The sequence below is a fragment of the Rattus rattus genome, chromosome 12 (genome assembly GCF_011064425.1).
Source record: "Rattus rattus isolate New Zealand chromosome 12, Rrattus_CSIRO_v1, whole genome shotgun sequence".
Taxonomy (NCBI): Eukaryota; Metazoa; Chordata; class Mammalia; order Rodentia; family Muridae; genus Rattus; species Rattus rattus.
In genome coordinates, this window is record NC_046165.1 from 52,003,692 (window position 1) to 52,022,265 (window position 18,574).

Sequence of the window (18,574 nt, forward strand, 5' to 3'; positions counted from 1 at the left end):
CTTGACTGTATTTTAGGACTCTCAATTTCATCTTTCCAGTCTTTTGTTTTATCAAGTTTCAAATGTCATAAAATTAGTATATAGTTTACTTATAAATGATGGAATTAAATTCACATTTTCACATAGAGCTTTTGACCTTAATTCAGGTATAGTCTGTGTATCAGTTTATCAGTCCTTAAGCGCTGTGTTAAAGTATAATATGTAATCCACAGTTGTTGGGTTTGGCTCCATCATTGTTACTTAGTGAAATTGTTATTGCTCAGTAAATTTGCCATTAGCTTATTTTTCTGTTTTCTTTCTTTCTAGCCTGATTATGGCCTATTGAATAATAAAATAAACATAATGTAGTAGCTCCAACTTTCTAAGGTTTATACCTCACATTTGCTCATGTACAAGCTGTATATTTTATATACTGATTTGTTCTTTTATACTTTTGATTAATTCTTCTTTCCATTGTTTCCAGGTTATTCTGGTACAAGTTAATCCAGGGGAAGCATTTACAATAAGAAGAGAAGATGGACAGTTTCAGTGCATTACAGGTAAGAGAAATAACTACATTTTGTAACAAAAGAGAAAATTCGCCTTTTAGTTTTCCAGGTATGCTTGTTCTGTCTCCCTTTGTCACAGTCACAAACTTGAGTACTTCAGTCATTTAACCATTGTAGTAGAACTTTAATTAGTTCTCTTTCTCATTTCTTGATTGATCTAACTATAAAATTTTATTGTTTACATTTCTTTAGTCAAATATAGTAAGCGACTCTAGCCAGGTCTTCCGGTCCTCAAGAGGTCTATTCTGTTTTCTAATCATGTTTTTATTTCCCCTCCAGTGTGGTTCCCTCAGGCTTTTTTTTTAAGATTTATTTATTTATTTTATGTATATAAGTACACTGTAGCTGTCTTCCTCAGGCTTTTTAAAACATCTGCTTGTTAACTGCAAACTTGTCTTGTCCAGTCAGCATGAGTTTCCTTATCTAGGATTCAGCCTTGTCACCACACTCCAGGTGGCTCTAACCACTGCTTTAAACTCAGCTCAGATGTTCTACCATGTTCTTTGTAATCTTCCTTTACTGGACATCCCCTTAGCATTTTGGACTGGATAGCTTTCATCTGTTGGGAGCCATCTCATGAATTGCAGGTTTAGTAGAGTCCATGTCCTCTACACACTCGTTATTTCTTACCCTCCATGATTGATGACAAATATTAATCTCTCCAGATATCACCAAATTCCCCAAGAGGAACAAAACAACCTCCACTTAGGAGAATTGTGTTTTTATATGAAAGTGTGAGTGCTATAGAAAGGTTAAGGTGGCCCCTTTATCCATTGTCTAGTATCATTAAAAGGGGAAACTTGTCTTAGGATGTCTTAGGATGCCCTATGATGAAGATCTAGGTCTTTGACTTGCTTAAATCCACTTACCAAAGATTGCCAACAAAGCCAGAGAGATGTCCATCAGAACAAGCCAGTCTTGCCAGCAACCCAGTACTCTTATCATTGAGCTAGTAAGTTTCTGTTAGCAAACAGACAAACAAGAAGTGTCTTTGGAATTAGAGAAGCTGAGTTAAACATTAGCTGTTTCTTAGTAGCTTGCTATAAGGTGCTACAGGTTATTTAAGTTTGGTAATGCATTTTGTATCAGTACAGCTCTTTTTTTTTTAATATTTATTTATTTATTATATATACATCATACAGCTTTCTGTCTGCATGTGTGCCTGCAGGCCAGAAGATGACCCCAGATCCCATTATAGATGGTTGTGAGCCACCATGTGGTTGCTGGGATTTGAACTCAGGACCTCTGGAAGAGCAGTCAGTGCCCTTAACCACTGAGCCATCTCTCCAGCCCAAAATAGTGTTCTTTTTTTTTTTTTTTTTCTCGGAGCTGGGGACCGAACCCAGGGCCTTGTGCTCGCTAGGCCAGCGCTCTACCGCTGAGCTAAATCCCCAACCCCTCAGTACAGCTCTTGTTCCCATCAGTAATAGGTCATGGTAAGAATGACTGTCTTACTTAGGGTCTTATTGCTGGTTAGAGACACCATGACCACGGCAGCTCTTATAAAGCAAAGCACTTAATTGGGGCAGGATTGTAGTTTAGTTGTTTAGTCCATTATTGTCAAGGTGGGAAGCATATTGTCAGGTAGACATGATGTTGGAGAGGTACCCGAGGGTTCTATATCTGGATTTGAAGGCAACAGGAAGAGACAGTGAGCTACTAGGCCTGGCTTGACCTTCTGAGAACTCAAAGCCCACCCCAGTGACCTATTTTCTCCAACAAGGCCAAATAATGTTGCTCCCTGTGGGACTATGGAGGCCATTTTCATCCAAGCCACCTATTAACTAATAAGCGCACATTATATTTAAACCAGACCTGGTACCTTTGAGGTACTCAGTAAGTAGAGATGGTGAGTATTGCAGGGTAACTGCTAATAGAAGGTGAGCCTGGTCTACTCTGCAACTCTCGATACCAACTATTGAGAAACTGACTTCCCAGGTATCTGTGTCCTGTACCTGCATGCAGCGTTCCTTTCAGTTATGAAATTCCATTTGTTTCTGTTTAGTTTGAAGTGCTTATTTTGTCTTTCAACTAATACCTAAACACTTTGGATTTGTATTTTTTACAATTCTTTGTATCCCTTTTGGTTCGTGGACTTCTACCTAATAATCATGGCTTTAAATTAAAGACTCCGTGGAGGTGATTCATTACCTGTCTTGTTAAAAGCTAGACTGTAATACTTTTGAGGGTGAAGGACTTATGCACGCCCTCTGATTAGCATTGGCTGTGACTGCCACAGGCTAACCAGTTTTCAGTGCCCCTTTCTAATCACTCTACATAGCCTGGCTCTAATGATGAATCTTTTAAAATACCTTAGCCAGCGGTCACAAGTCAAACTTGGAACCTTACATGTGTTAGAAATATCACTAAGTTAATCTAAAATATCTGTGCCGTAGTTGAGGTAATATACAAATAAGTTATACTCCTGAAAGGATCTAGACAAGAGAATGTGTAAGCAGTATATACATTAAAAAAGCTTCGCCATCTTTACTAACTTTTCTTCAAGTACAACTTTTTGTTTTCACTATGAATCACATAGAATATAAATTTCTGATCACATAGCTTACTTGTATGCCTTTCAAATTATTCATACATACTAATCAAAGAAGCACTTTAATTAACATAATATTGGTTTCACCCCAATCCACTAGCAGATGAGGGAACAGACTGTTATACTCTATTTTAAAACATAAGGACAGCTAGATCACAGAGTGATAAACAGCTTACATCTCAAGAGTTAGTTTGTGGCTGCAACCTGTAAGTTATCTCTTCCTAATTCCTTCCATTTGATTTTAATCTCTGGCAGCAACAGCCTCCTGTAGGACATAAGGAGTTGTGTACTGTACAGACTGTCTTAGACTTTAAAGGGGCTGACTCCTCTATGAGCATTCTGTACAAGGACACATTTCTGTGCTTCACTGGGTAATAGTCTATACTATGATGATGATGGTGATGATGGTGATAGGAAACTTTGTTTTTAAATTAGTGGGTAGAATTTTTTAATGAGGGGAAATGAATAAAGAGAATTAGACAGTAAAAGGCTCTCTTATGTTTTCATCTGTCCAGAATTATCAGATGTGCTGTCTAGTTTTATGTCAATTTGACACAAACTAGAGTGTTCTGCAAGGAAGGACCTTCAATTGAGAAAATTCTTTCATAAGATCAGGCTGTAGGGCATTTTTCTAATTAGGGATTGATGGGGGAAGGCCCAGCATATAGAGTGGTGCCATCCCTTGGCTGGTGGTCTTGGGTTCTGTAAGAAAGCAGGTTGAAGAAGTCATGGAGAGCAAGCCAGTTAGCAGCACCCCTTTGTTGTTTCTAGATCAGCTCCCCACTCCAGGTTCCAGCCCTGTGGGAGTTCCTGCCCTGACTTCCTTCAGTGATGAACAGTGATGTGGAAGCTTAAGCTAAATAAGCCCATTCTTCCCGTTTGCTTTTGGTCATGGCATTTCCTCACAGCAACAGAACCCATAACTAAGACATCAGGTCTGTGTGTGAAAGAGTAGTAGTGAGTGAAAACTGGTTTGGAGAGAGGCCTATAGGGAAAAAAGTTAATGGTTGCTCACTCTCTTCCGCTCTCCTCCACCGTCAGGTCATTTGGTAAGACCCCTTTTGGATTTGAGCTGTAGAGAGAAGGAAGCACAGCAACAGGAACGACGCAGCCACCAAGAGAATGCCTCAGGGGAGGAAAATCAGGGCAGTGAAGCTGTGAGGAAAGACAGATTCCTTACAGCTTTTATTATCTCGTAAGAGATAGGATCATATAAAGATTGAGGTAGGCCTACGATAAATGTATGTTTGCAAATCTCCCTTAGGAAGTTGATTACCTACCAAGAATTCATAGAAACGAAACTAGATTAAAACTTTAGACAGGTATAAACCGCTGCCACCTACGATTGGACTCTCATAATTAGTGAGGTCCACTTAGTTATGGAGAGAGCTTAATCTGTACCCTTCTACCACAGCACACTTTGTAGAAAAGCAAACTACTAATCGTGTTTTCCTTGTGAGTTCATTAAGTCTGAGTATACTGTGCTAGTTCCTGGGAACGGGGGAATCAAGTCACAGTTCTTATCCTTTAAGACCATAGTGTAGTAGTGCTAGGGATGTAGCTCGGTGGTAGAGCATTTGCCCAACAAGGCCGAGTTGGACCTCAGACTGAAAAACAAAAAACCAAGACCAGCAACAACAACAAATACCCAGTGTATTAGTTACGGAAAGAAAAACTGAACAGTTCTGTCAGTACAGTGGTCACATTTAGTGCATGTGGTGTTATAAGAACATATAGTGAGGGTCCTGTAACAGTAGTTATGAGAAAGCTCCACATGAGCTGTGTTTAAGGAAAAGAGCAATTGGCAAGATGCTAAAAAGCCTCAAGGTGTTTTAGACAGAGTAAACAGTATTCAAAAACAGCAGAAGGAAGGACTGACTTGAATTATTTGAATAACGGAGATGAGAATTGCTAAAAAAAAAAAAAAAAAGGTGTATAAAGGGGAATACAACTGGAGATGGAGCTGAGATGCTGACAGTTCTTGAAATGGCCCATATAGCATTCCAACAACTTGAACTTTATTGTGAGGATATGGAAGAATTCTTGAGGAGAGTTAATAGTCTGGAAAGCTGAAAACCATTTGCCTGACCTGCCTGGGCCAGCAGTGCTGGGATTATAGGTGTGTTCCACTAAGCCCAGTTGACTATGAGCTGAGTACTCTCCTGGGTTTCCTGGTACTGCAATCCTTTCGATCATTGAGTTATTTCGTTCTGGTGTATGGAAAAGTCAATCTCTTGTGACTGGTCTCCAGTTTGTCCTCCTGCTTATTGATTGGCTTTATTTATACACCCTGATGGGACCTGTACTACCTTAGCTTAGACCATCATTAAGTGATACTCAATAGTTTCAGCCCAAATACATCGTTATTTTTTTTCCCCATCTGTATTAAATTGGGTATTTCTTATTTACATTTCAAATGTCATTCCCCTTCCTAGTTTCCATGCCAACATACCCCTAACCCCTCCCCCTCGCATTCTATATGGATGTTGCTCTCCTAATCCTCCCCCTCCACTACTGCCCTCCCACCAAGAATCCTGTTCACTGGGGATCCAGCCTTGGCAGGACCAAGGGCTTCCCCTTTCACTGGTGCTCTTCCTAGGCTATTTATTGCTACCTATGCAGTTGGAGCCCAGGGTCAGTCCATGTATAGTCTTTGGGTAGTGGCTTAGTCCCTGGAAGCTCTGATTGGTTGGCATTGTTGTTCATATGAGGTCTCGAGCCCCTTCAGCTCTTTCAGTCCTTTCTCTGATTCCTTCAACAGGGGTCCTGTTCTCAGTTCAGTGGTTTGCTGCTGGCATTCGCCTCTGTATTTGCTGTATTCTGGCTGTGTCTCTCAGGAGAGATCTACATCTGGTTCCTGTCGGCCTGCACTTCTTTGCTTCATCCATCTTATCTAGTTTGGTGGCTGTATATGTATGGGCCACATGTGGGGCAGGTTCTGAATGGCCATTCCTTCAGCCTCTGTTCTAAACTTTGCCTCTCTATTCCCTCCCAAGGGTATTCTTGTTCCCCTTTTAAAGAAGGAGTGAAGCATTCGCATTTTCGTCATCCTTCTTGAGTTTCATGTGTTCTGTGCATCTAGGGCAATTCAAGCATTTGGGCTAATATCCACTTATCAATGAGTGCATACCATGTGTGTTTTTCTGTGATTAGGTTACCTCACTCAGGATGATATTTTCCAGTTCTATCCATTTGCCTATGAATTTCATGAAGTCATTGTTTTTAATAGCTGAGTAGTACTCCATTGTGTAAATTTACCATATTTTCTGTATCCATTACTCTGCTGAAGGGCATCTGGGTTTTTTCTAGCTTCTGGCTATTATAAATAAGACTGCTATGAACATAGTGGAGCATGTGTCTTTGTTGTATGTTAGAGCATCATTTGGGTATATGTCCAGGGGAGGTATAGCTGGTCCTCAGGTGGTGACATCGTTACTTTTGAAATGAAAATACTATCTTGAATCTGTCTCAATTGTACATTGAGAGATTTTGAAACATATAATGATGATGATGATGATGATGATAATAATATAATAACAGCAACAATAACAAGTTAATGTTTATCTGTTTTAGTAATAAAGTGCTTTGATAAGCAGGTCAACACATTGTTTTCCTAGTGAGAAACACTGGGGACTGGGTCATGTTTGTTGGGTAACTCATACATAGGCATGTAAACATTAAATGAGTAGATTCATAGGTTAAATATTATTAGATCTTTGTAGCATATGCTAGTGACTGCCTTTCTTATTTTTATGGAATTAGGCAAGGTTTCTAAATTAGGCTTACTGACAACATGAAGAGGCATAGTTCATAGAGTTTAAGTGGTAAACTTTTTTAGAAAGCATATCATGTATTTCAGTTTACACACATGTATACATCTTATATATGTCTTATATATTATACTTTATTCTTTTAAACATTAGTTATTTGTAGGTTATATGAATGCTTTGTTTGCCTTGTACCCTTAGAGGCCAGAAAAGGGCATCAGATCCTCTAAAACTATAGTTATAGATGTGAGCTACCGTGGGAGCACCAGGAGTTGAGCATGGGTCCTCTGCAACAGTAGCCAGTGCTCTTAACCTCTGAGCCATCTTTCTAGTCCTTTCATTTCCTTTTACTGTGAACTTCTCAATTCCTCTTGTCAAAAAGTTCCTCATTCTGCTTTCGTGTTGTATCTATTTTGTTACCCTCTTGGACCTTCAGGCCTCTTCCCTGTCATGATCTCTTTCTTCTTTCATATGTTACACACAGAAGTGTAGATTCTGCATATGAAAATTACATTTGTTTTTGTGAATCTGACTTATTTTGCTTAATGTTTCTTCCCGGCTCTGTATGTCTTTCCTGGTAGTGCCATTTCGTTCCTCCTTACCGGTGTATAGCATTCGATTGTCTATATTACCAAATTTTCTTTTTCTAATAACCCTTTGATGAATGTATGAACTGATTTCTATCTTAGCTGTTAGAAACAGAAGGTGATAAACGTGGACATGTAGTTATCTCTTTGGTGTGATGACTTAGAATCTTTTGAGTATATGCTCAGGAATGGTAGTGTTTGATCATATAGTATTTCCTAAGTTTAGTGAAAAAAAATTGTTTATTTTGGGGTGTGTGTGTGAGTGTGTGTGTGTGTGTGTGTGTGTGTGTGCGTGTGTGTGTGTGTGTGTCAGGGGATAATTTGACAGAGTTGGCTCTCTTCCCTCCATGTGGGTTCTGTCAGGAAGTGTCATGTTACCAAGCATTGCAGTACCTTTACCTGCAGAGTTGCCTCCCCATTCCTCAGGTCTCCTCGGTCCTCACTGATGCAGTGGCTGTGCCTGCTTACCTTCCCTCCAGTAATGTGTATGTGCTCCTCTTTCTGCACACCCATCATCAGTTCCCCTAACTATTTCCTTGATAGCTGTCTCCCTGTGGTTGATAAAGTCCTATATAAGTTTTTATTAGGGTTCTCCTGATGGCTGATGATATTGAACACTTTCAAATACTTACCAAGTCTTATTTCTTCCTTTGAGAACTGTCTGTTTAGTTCATCAGATCCTTTATTGATTGCATTTTATGTTGTTTTGGTTTTTTGTTGTTTGGTTGTGTGGTTCCTCTTTAGAAGTTTTTAATTCATCTTTGTCAGATACATTCTTCGCATATTTTTTCTCCCATTCTTTTTAACTTCATGTAGGCCCATTGTCAATTGCTGCAAGTATTTCTTTTCCTATTGAAGTCTGTTTTATAGTCAGGGTTACTATTGCTGAGAGTAAACACCATGACCAAAGAGCTAGTTAAGGAGGAAAGGGTTTACTTGGCTTACACTTCCACAGCACTGCTCATCATTGAAGGAAGTCAGCACAGGAAGTCAACAGGGCAGGAACCTTGAGGCAGGAGGTGATGCAGAGGCCATGGAGGATGCTGCTTTCTGGCTTCTCCCCATGACTTGTTCAGTCTGCTTACTTACAGAACCCAGGATGAAAGAGTCTAGGTATTGTCCCAGTTCACAACGGGCTGGGCCTCCCCAGCCAGTCACTAATTAAGAAAATGCCCCACAGACCTTCCTACAGCCTGATCTTATGGAGGTTTTTTTTGTTTGTTTGTTTGTTTCTGTTTTTCCAGCTACCCCACCCTAGCTTATGTCAAGTTGTTGACTCTAACTTGTGTCAAGTTGTCATAAACCTAGCCAGCACAGAATCTTTTATTAAAAAGAAAATTTCTATCTATAAATAAATATGTTTTACCTATTTTCTTCTAGCAGTTTGATTAAAAGTTTTATTTATGGATATGTGTATCTGTGTGTGCATATGCCATGTGCTTGAGAACACCCGAAAATGATATTGGATCCTCTGGAGCTGGAAGTACAGGTTTTTGTGAGCCACTTATGTTGGTGCTGGGAGCTGGTTCTGGATTCTCTGAAAGAGCAGAACTTCTCTTTGATCCATCATGAATTAGTTTTTATATAAGTTAAAAGATGGATCTACTTTCATTCTTGTGTGTGAGAAAATTCAATTTTCCCAGAATCATTTATTAAAGAAGCTGTCTTTTCTCCAATTTATATTTTTGACAGCTTTTGTTCAGAATTAGGTAGCTGTAACTGTATGGGTTTTTATCTGGTCCTCTAATCTAGTCTCTTGGTCTACATGTCTGTTTCATCAAATTCTTGTTACTGTGGCTCTGTAATAAGATTTAAGATTGGGGACTGAGGTATCTCTATTATTGATCTTTCTCTGCCAAGGATTGCTTTAGGTATTTAGAGTTTTTGTGTTTCCACATCAATTCTCTAATACTCTGAAAAATGTCATTGGAATTAAAAATATTTTTATTTCTTGAGTGTGTGTGCATGCACACGTATGTACCACAGCATATAATATACAAGAATGTTGTAGAGTCACTTCTCTTCTTTTGCCTTTAAGGGTTTCCAGGAATTTAACCCAGGTCACAAGGCCTAGGTTTGCACTCCCTGCCCAGTGACCCAGAATGTCATTGAAATTCTCATAGTAACTTCATTGAATTTGTGTATTGCTTTTGGTGATGTAGCCACTTTCACAATATTAATTCTGAATACACATGAGCCTCAATAGGCCCATAGCCATTATATGATACAAATTACACTGGGTCCAACTTCAAAAGCTGTCATATTCTTTTGACAGTCCAGATAATGTTCAAAAGTCCAAGTCTAGAATCTCCTCTGAGACTTAAGGTAATCTGTTAGTTGTGACATCTGTTAAATGTGACCATAAAATTTGAAGGAAAAAAAGACTAACAAGTAAACAATACCATCATTACATACTTATGCTATACTGTGGCAAAGTATACATTCCTCTTCCCAAAAGGAGGCATAGGGAGATCCTGAGGAAATACTGGACCAAAGCGATATTAAAACCTAGCAATGCACACATTAATATCCTATAGTCTCTATCCTATAGGTAGATATCCAATATCTAGGGCTTTAGTTTCTAATTATAATTTATGATCATGTAATGTATAAGAACACATCCAGTTTGCAGGCATTTTTAATGAGAATTTTTGCATCTATATTCATCAGGGAAATTGGTCTACATTTTGTTTTTACCTGATTTTGGTGTCAGAGTAATGCTGGCTGAAGACACTGTATACTTAAGTCATAGGACATAGAGAAATGAATGAAGCTGATACTGACTTGGAAGCTTCATCTCTATTGACTAGCTTTCATAGTGCAAGAGGATGTTAGGCATTTGGGAGAGAGAAGTAATCAATTCTCTTGAATAGCTATGAATTCTGCAAGCCAGGGTAAGACTATCGATGCAGACTAGCATGCCTGTTGTCAGAGTAACCAGCCTCTTCCTGATTGGGCTTGAAGACTGCTCTAAAAAGATGGACTGGATGCCTGATACCACTAACTAGGCCAAGTACCCGTGGTTAGGTAGTTGATAGGCCCTGTGGGAGAATCCGCTATTATTTTACTAAGTGGACATAATATAAACTGTTCCATAAATGTGTATCCTTATACCCAATACCCATGTATTAGTGTAGCTCTCAAGAAACATTGTCAAGGAGAGAGTTTAAGAGCTAGAGATAGTAGAATATTGCTATAAACAGTGTTCTCCAGACCTGGAAGGGTCATTGTATATATAAACTCACAGCCTCTATGATTGAATGTATAAGACATAGCACTTGATCAAGCCAGCTATAATCTTAGCATGAGTGGAGAAGGGACTCATAAAGTCCTGACTAGAGCTGAGGAGCTGTTGTTAGTGAATGGTCTCTGGGAGAGGGAGAAGAAGAGGGAGAATCATTGCCCTGTCTGTGCACTCCCTGAGATAGTGTTCATATTCTGATGTGTATTCCTATATCTGCACATACATTGGTAACAGAAAGTGGATCCACTATATTTAAAAAACAGAACATGTACTTGAGAGGGAAAAGTGATGAGACAGATAATAGGAATGGAGAAGAGGGAGTGGGGGCCAGATTTGACCAAAATTCATTATATTTTGTATGAAATTCTCAAACAAGGGGGAAAAGAAGCCCTGAGTTTGATGAAAGCACCATTAACACTAAGGAGGGTAGTGAACCAGAGCTCAAAGAATGGGAAACCATTTGTGTGGGAGAGTTGTTGTCATGGACTGAAGGATTGAAGATGGCCAAGAGGGTTTAGACTGTGCACATGCAAGAGCTTTCTTAAGTTCAGCAGTGAAAGCTGAGTGGGATTAACTTAACTTTTTAAAGGCACACAGCAAAGTGTTCTGACTACGGAGATTTCTTCTTAATGCTATATTGCCATAATGTTGTATCTTAACTCTTCTCTATTTAACAAACAAAAACTCAATACATGTTTACTTTAGTGCAGGTAGCACGTTTGCAGCCACACTTGGGTAACTGTTGACCATTTCCTACTAGGTTATCAATATATATAGGAGGGACACTGCATCACACAACGATGAGTCAGACACACAGATGAGCTTGAGAGACAATGGCAACATAGTACAGTGTCTACTCTGGTACAAGAGAGGAAGACTAAACTTTATAAATAGAAACTGCTTGTTTTAGTGGGACTAGAACTAAATGAGTCATCTTATCGAATCTTATTTTCAAAAGAAAATGAAGTCTTAGAGAACGGAAATAGAAATGTAAATTCAGGGTAGATGATGGTCTATGCAGTTTACATGGTACCATGTTAACATATTTGAAAGCAATATTAACACATTTGGATTGTCCCAAAAAATTAAAACTGGAGAACATATAAATGTGAAATCATTTTTTTATTATTATTATTAACTTGAGTATTTCTTGTATACATTTCCAGTGTTATTCCTTTTCCGGTTTCTGGGCAAACATCCCCTCCCCCTCCCTTCTTTATAGGTGCTCCCTCTCCATCCTCCCCCCCATTGCCGCCTCCCCCAACAGTCTAGTTCACTGGGGTTCAGTCTTAGCAGGACCCAGGGCTTCCCCTTCCACTGGTGCTCTTACTAGGATATTCATTGCTACCTATGAGGTCAGAGTCCAGGGTCAGTCCATGTATAGTCTTTAGGTAGTGGCTTAGTCCCTGGAAGCTCTGGTTGCTTGGCATTGTTGTACATATGGGGTCTCGAGCCCCTTCAAGCTCTTCCAGTTCTTTCTCTGATTCCTTCAACGGGGGTCCTATTCTCAGTTCAGTGGTTTGCTGCTGGCATTCGCCTCTGTATTTGCTGTATTCTGGCTGTGTCTCTCAGGAGCGATCTACACTTCTGCACTTCTTTGCTTCATCCATCTTGTCTAATTGGATGGCTGTATATGTATGGGCCACATGTGGGGCAGGCTCTGAATGGGTGTTCCTTCTGTGTCTGTTTTAATCTTTGCCCTCTCTAGAAATCATTTTTATTAGAATATTGAGGCCTTTGAAACCTAGAAAGGAGAACTTGACTTTGAGTATGTTTTTTCTATACTATGAGAGACCAGGAGGATGTGAGGAGGTAGATTTTCACTCAAGGAAGAATGTCCAACTGTTCTGGCTGCATATAAATGGAGTCATTCATTAACCCAAGATCCTCACACGCGTGTGTGTGTGTGTGTGTGTGTGTGTGTGTGTGTGTGTGTGTGTGTGTGTGTGTGTGTGTGTGTTTTCCTATTCTACTTGGATGGTACTATAAAAGCAATTCTTGCAAAGAAAGGGAATTTGATTAGATGACTTCTAGTGTTCATCTTAAAGATTCCTTGATTTCAGAATAAACTCTTAATCAGACTGAGACCTCTTTAGTTAGCTGTGGGAATGTGTACTTTGAACAAGAATATTAAATTTAACAGTATACCTGTGCAGAGGCACATTTCAGAGTAATTGAGGTGGTAAGTGCATAATCAGACTGAGTTAGATAGCTTACCAGTACCCATCACTCATTAATGAATGTGTAGGAGAGACACTTCCACTAAAGTGTCTGGATCTTATAGAGACATAAACAACAAAATCAACCTCATCTGGCATGTGAAAGCTTACCTCAAGGGTCCAAGAAATGCTATCTTCTATTTTGCTTAAAAATAGGAATTATCTCTTCATCTGATTTAAAAATACTCCTGTCCTCAAGATCTATTGATATATTAAACAAAACTGTGAAGACATTTTTAAGATTGATTTTCGTGTGTGTGTGTGTGTGTGTGTGTGAATATTTTGGAGCCTTGTCATCTTCATAAGTACCAGTTCAGATGGTATATGGAAGTGTTCAGTTAAGTGTGTAAATGGTGAGCTGTAGATATTATCTGAATGTAGATATTTAAAATTGCTATTTTCTTGCAGATTGACCTACATGTGTAAATAAGTATTGAGGTGGATTCAGGTTTGTTGAAGAGTATCTTCTTTGAGTTCTCCAACTCTGCCTTACTTAGGGAAGCTGAGAGCCCAGTTTACATCCAGATCATTGTGCTGTGCTGTGCTGTGCTGTGCTGTGTGCTGTGCTGTGCTGTGCTGTGCTGTGCTGTGCTGTGCTGTGCTGTGCTGTGCTGTGCTGTGCTGTGCTGTGCTGTGCTGTGCTGTGCTGTGCTGTGCTTTTGCAACAGTGTCTTGCTGTGTAGCCCAGGCTGGCTTTCACCACCATCCTCTGCTTTGACATCCTGATCAGAGTCCTGAGACTCTTATCACCAGTTAAATGGCATTAAACCCCATAACTTTCAGTACCCAGAGACTGAACCAGCAGTTACCTAATAGCATTGTTGCTAGGATGTCCTTCTTTTCTCCTGTGAAGGGTTACTTGCTCCACCCAAGAAGTCAGCATTACTGCTGTTTCCATGGCCATTGTCAGCAGCCTTCCTGTTTCTGTTTTCCTCCCTTTACTGTTGCTATTATCAGTACTTTTCTATTCACACCTTCCTCATTCCAGTAGCAGATTCTGAATCTTCTCCCATGACAACAAGTTTTACAGAGAAGCCATTTTTTCCAAACCAAGAGCTGTTTTTTCCTTCTGTATGTTCTTGGTGATAGCACATAGCCTTTCTGTCTTTCTGTCTTATCTATCTGTCAGCCTGTGATAGGACCTCACAGTGTAGCCCATGCTGGCATAGAACTTGTAGCAGTCCTGCTTCAGGCTCTGGAGTGCTGGGCTTAGGGTTACAACATCCAGTTTACACTTTTTATAGGATCTGGTCCAGGAACTGCATTACAACAAGTCTTACTTTTGCTAAAAGGTCTAAGTTCTATTCTAATAAGTAACTCAGGTTAAAACAATATGTTGTAGATTTTCATTCCCACATAGGTAGGCATTAATAACTTCATTAGCCAAAGTAAACTCTGGAGTTTTATTCTTTATGAATTGCTTAGAAAATCTTAACTATCCTGGGAAATGCCCTAAAATATAGCATGCTAATCAGGGTTTCTATTCCTGCACAAACATCATGACCAAGAAGCAAGTTGGAAAGGAAAGGGTTTATTCAGCTTACACTTCCACATTGCTGTTCTTCACCAGAGGAAGTCAGGACTGGAACTCACAAAGGGCAGGAACCTGGAGGCAGGAACTGATGCAGAGGCTTCCTTCCTTGTGATAGCTTGTGTCAAGTTGACACATAAAACCAGCCAGTACAGATAGCTATTTCTTCGCCATTGGAAGTCACCTAATTCTATTAAAACATTTACCTGTTATAATTTCCCTTATTGAGGAAAACATCAGTACTATTAGAGTGACCCAGAATACTAGTTTGACTCAGAAACTTAGTCCTGTATATGAAGTGAATCAAGGGGATGATCCATTTACAAATGCAGCCCCGCCACCCTTTTCTACTGGCTGTGACTCACTCTAAGTACATTCTGAAATGTCCACATTCTCCTGGAAAGTTATTTGATTGTTACATTTCAAAAGAAACTATATTGTATACAACTGAATTAGGGTAACATTACAAGTAATGTTTAAAAGCAAAATCTAGACAACCTGAATCAGTTACTTTTAGTGGATAATGTTAATAGTATTTATATTTTTCATGTGTTTTCTCCCATTGGAAATCCTTAGTCTTTCTGATGTGTATTAACATTCAGATTCAATGGGACATAGCAGTTAAGTTAAATAAGCCAGTCACGAAAGGGCAAGTAAATGCCAAATAATTCCACTTACTGGTGATAGATATAGTCATAGAGACATGTGTGCAGGGGTGGTTGTCAGGGCCTGGGGAAAGGAGAATAGGGGATGCTTCCTCAGTGACTTCATAGTTTAGTTCCAAAGATGACTGGAGGTGTTGTTTACATAGCATGTAACTGTATTTACTACTGAACAGTTGCAATTGTTAAAATACAAATTATATATATAATGTATATATATATATTTTATAATATATATGTATGTGTATATATATATATATATATAATCTAATTTCATTTAAAAAAATCTTTTAAAGTAGCAGAGACCTGGAGTAATGTTATAGAATTCAAAGATAGCCCAAAGTCATTGTCCCTTTTGTAAATTGTATATAATTTTTCAAACTTATTTTGATGATTTTTATTTCTTTGGTTGGGTTATTCTTTGTATACAGTTGACTTTTGAGAGATCAGGACGAATCTTACCTGGTCATGTGAGCTTTTAAAAGGAACAGGCCTCTTCCGGGAGAAGAATATCAGAAGCACAGCAAGGCACACTACAAGTCCAAGAGGACAGAAGTGTGGACTGGAAACAGACTTTGATTGTGCTTGAGGAGCTGTGGCTTCAGATGGTAGCCAGAAGGATGTGGTACCCTTGTGCTTATAATTCTAAGACTGAGTGCTTCCATGTCAGGGGAGTTTAGAAGAGTCCTTGGTTTTCATCTTGTGGGACCTTAGCCAGAGAAACCAGTCACACTAGGCCAAATTCTGAATTTTACAACCGTGAGCTAATTAATAAGTCTTTGTAGAAGAAAAGTTTGTGGTCATTGTGACATCCTAAAAGAAAACCAAGACGAATGGTATGAACTTTTTTCCATCTCATAAAGATTGGCCTAGAGATAGGCAGGAGTTAGTAGAGCCTCTGCTTCATGTCATACGTAGGACTCAGTCTACATACATGGTCCAAGGTTGCACACTACCTTATCCCACACAGAATGGAAAAGGGCAGGAGAAGAGATAGACAAACATGTAAGACACTCACCCTCTTTCCTAAGTACCCTCGTTGATTGGCTGGAGTTTATATAACTTAAGTCACGTTGGGATTCAATGATGAATCAGTGGCTAGGATTTTGGAATTATAGTAGCTGGTTGCAGCTCTTTAGAAAAAAAGATACTTTAGGAACTATACACAGTTTTTAATGGTTTATAAGAAATATTTCAATAGGAAATATATCATAGAAGGCAACTGTTGTTGAGCTGTGATTTGAGAGAGAGTCTTCCCTGTTGTGATAAAGTCCTCTGAGAGCAACAGCTTTTCAGGCCAGCATGGCAGCAAAGTTCAGCAGCAGAAGCTGGAGGCAGCTGGTCACATGGCATCCACAGTCAGGAAGTGGGATGAGCACCTCTTACACATGAGTACTTCACTTCCTCCTCCATTAATACAGTCTGTGCATGAGATATACTTAGAAGGTGCCTTTCTCTTTAACTACAGGAGAAGAAGCCTCTTTTCCAACTGAAAACATTTAGAAAATAGCATTTAAATTCAGCCATGGTGTTAAAGAGAACATACTTGAAATATTCATTCTTCTAGGGACCTAAATACTGATTACATTGTATAATTGTTGTAGATTACAGGAAATACTGAATTGAATAAATTAGTAAGTCTTGAAACATGACCTAGAGATTGTTTTTTAAAATCCACTTAATTGAAATAAATTATTGCTAAGTTTGTGTGGTCACTACTTAATAGATTGGTAAACAGCATAGAATTCATCTTCATGCCCCCATTAGGTTGATAGTCCTGTAATAAAAAGAACATGAAGGAATTGCATGAAATAGTGTTGTGACTGAGAAAGCAGGAGGGGAGCTGTGGACTCCAGGAGGATCTCATCAGACCAGGGTCTCTAGGGCATGATGCACTTCCTAGAAGAATGTCATAGGGTGAGTCCTGGCCTCCACTTTTTCCCTCAAAAAAATGGAAGATTAAAATCTTTATTTAGAATCTTGGTTTAACTGAAATTAGAATGATTATGCTAAACAAAGAATTCTCAACTGAGGAATATTGAATGGATGAGAAGTACCTAAAGAAATGTTCAACATCCTTAGTCATCAGGGAAATACAAATCGTAACAACCCTGAGATTCCACCTCACACCAGTCAGAATGACTAAGATCAAAAACTCAGGTGACAGCAGATGCTGGTGAGGATGTGGAGAAAGAGGAACACTCCTCCATTGTCAGTGGGTTTGGGATTGCAAGCTGGTACAACCACTCTGGAAATCAGTCTGGAGGTTCCTCAGAAAATTGAATATAGCACTACCTGAGGACCCAGCTATTCCACTCTCTGACATATACACAAAAGATGCTCCAGCATATAACAAGGACACATGTTCTACTATGTTCATAGCAGCCTTATTTATAATAGCCAGAAGCTGGAAAGAACCCCAATGCCCCCTCAACAGAGGAATGGATACAGAAAATGTGGTACATTTACACTATGAAGTTCTACTCAGCTATCAAAAACAGCGACTTCATGAAATTCATAGGCAAATCGATGGAAGTAGAAAATATCATCTTGAGTGAAGTAACCCAATCACAAAAAAACACACATAGTATGCACTCACTGATAAGTGGATATTAGCCCAAAAGCTCGAATTATCCAAGATACAATTCACAAATCACATGAAGCTCAAGAAGGATGACCAAAGTGAGTTGCTTCAGTACTTCTTAAAAGGGGGAACAAAAATATTCATAGGAGGAAATACAGAGACACATTTGGAGAAGAGACTGAAAGAAAGGCCATCCAGAGCCTGCCCCACCTGGGGATCCAGCCCATATACACACAGCCACCAAACCCAGACAATATTGCTGATGCCAAGAATTATCACTGACAGGAACCTGATATAGCTGTCTCCTGGGAGGCTCTGCTAGGGCCTGACAAATACAGAGGTGGATGCTCACAGCCAACCATTGAACTGAGAACAGGGTCTCCATTGGAGGTGCTAGAGAAAGGATTGAAGGAGCTGAAGGGGTTTTCAACCCCATAGAACAACAATACCAACCAAACAGAGCTCCTAGGGAATAAACCATCATACAAAGAGTACACATGGAGAGACCCATGGCTCCTGGCTTTGTTGGGTACCAGTGGGAGAAGAGACCCTTGGTCCTGTCAAGGCTGCCCCCCCCCGCCCCCAGTGTAGGGGAATGTTAGAGCAGGGAGGTGGGAAGGGGTGGGTGGGTGGATAGGGGAACACCTTCATAGAAGAAGGGGGAGGGGGAGGGATTGGGGGTGTTTATGGACAGAAAACCTGGAAAGGGGATAACATTTGAAATGTAAATAAAAAATATCCAATTTAAAAAAAGATGGGGTTTTTATATAAAATGCTTTTTATGAAAGGATGACAATATTCATAGTTAATGTGGAAAAAAGTCACAAACAGAATTATCTCTTTAGATGCTGAGAAAACTTTGCTTTTGATGAACATGGATG

General features: G+C 39.5%; 1 protein-coding gene across 1 annotated transcript in view; it reads left to right on the top strand.

Annotated features, from left to right (window-relative positions):
- Fndc3a (fibronectin type III domain containing 3A) overlaps nucleotides 1–18,574 on the top strand; it is a 161,809-nt gene that overhangs the window by 50,779 nt on the left and 92,456 nt on the right. The window contains 1 exon segment of the mRNA XM_032918062.1: nucleotides 464–539. Coding sequence (XP_032773953.1) covers nucleotides 464–539 — 76 coding nt within the window.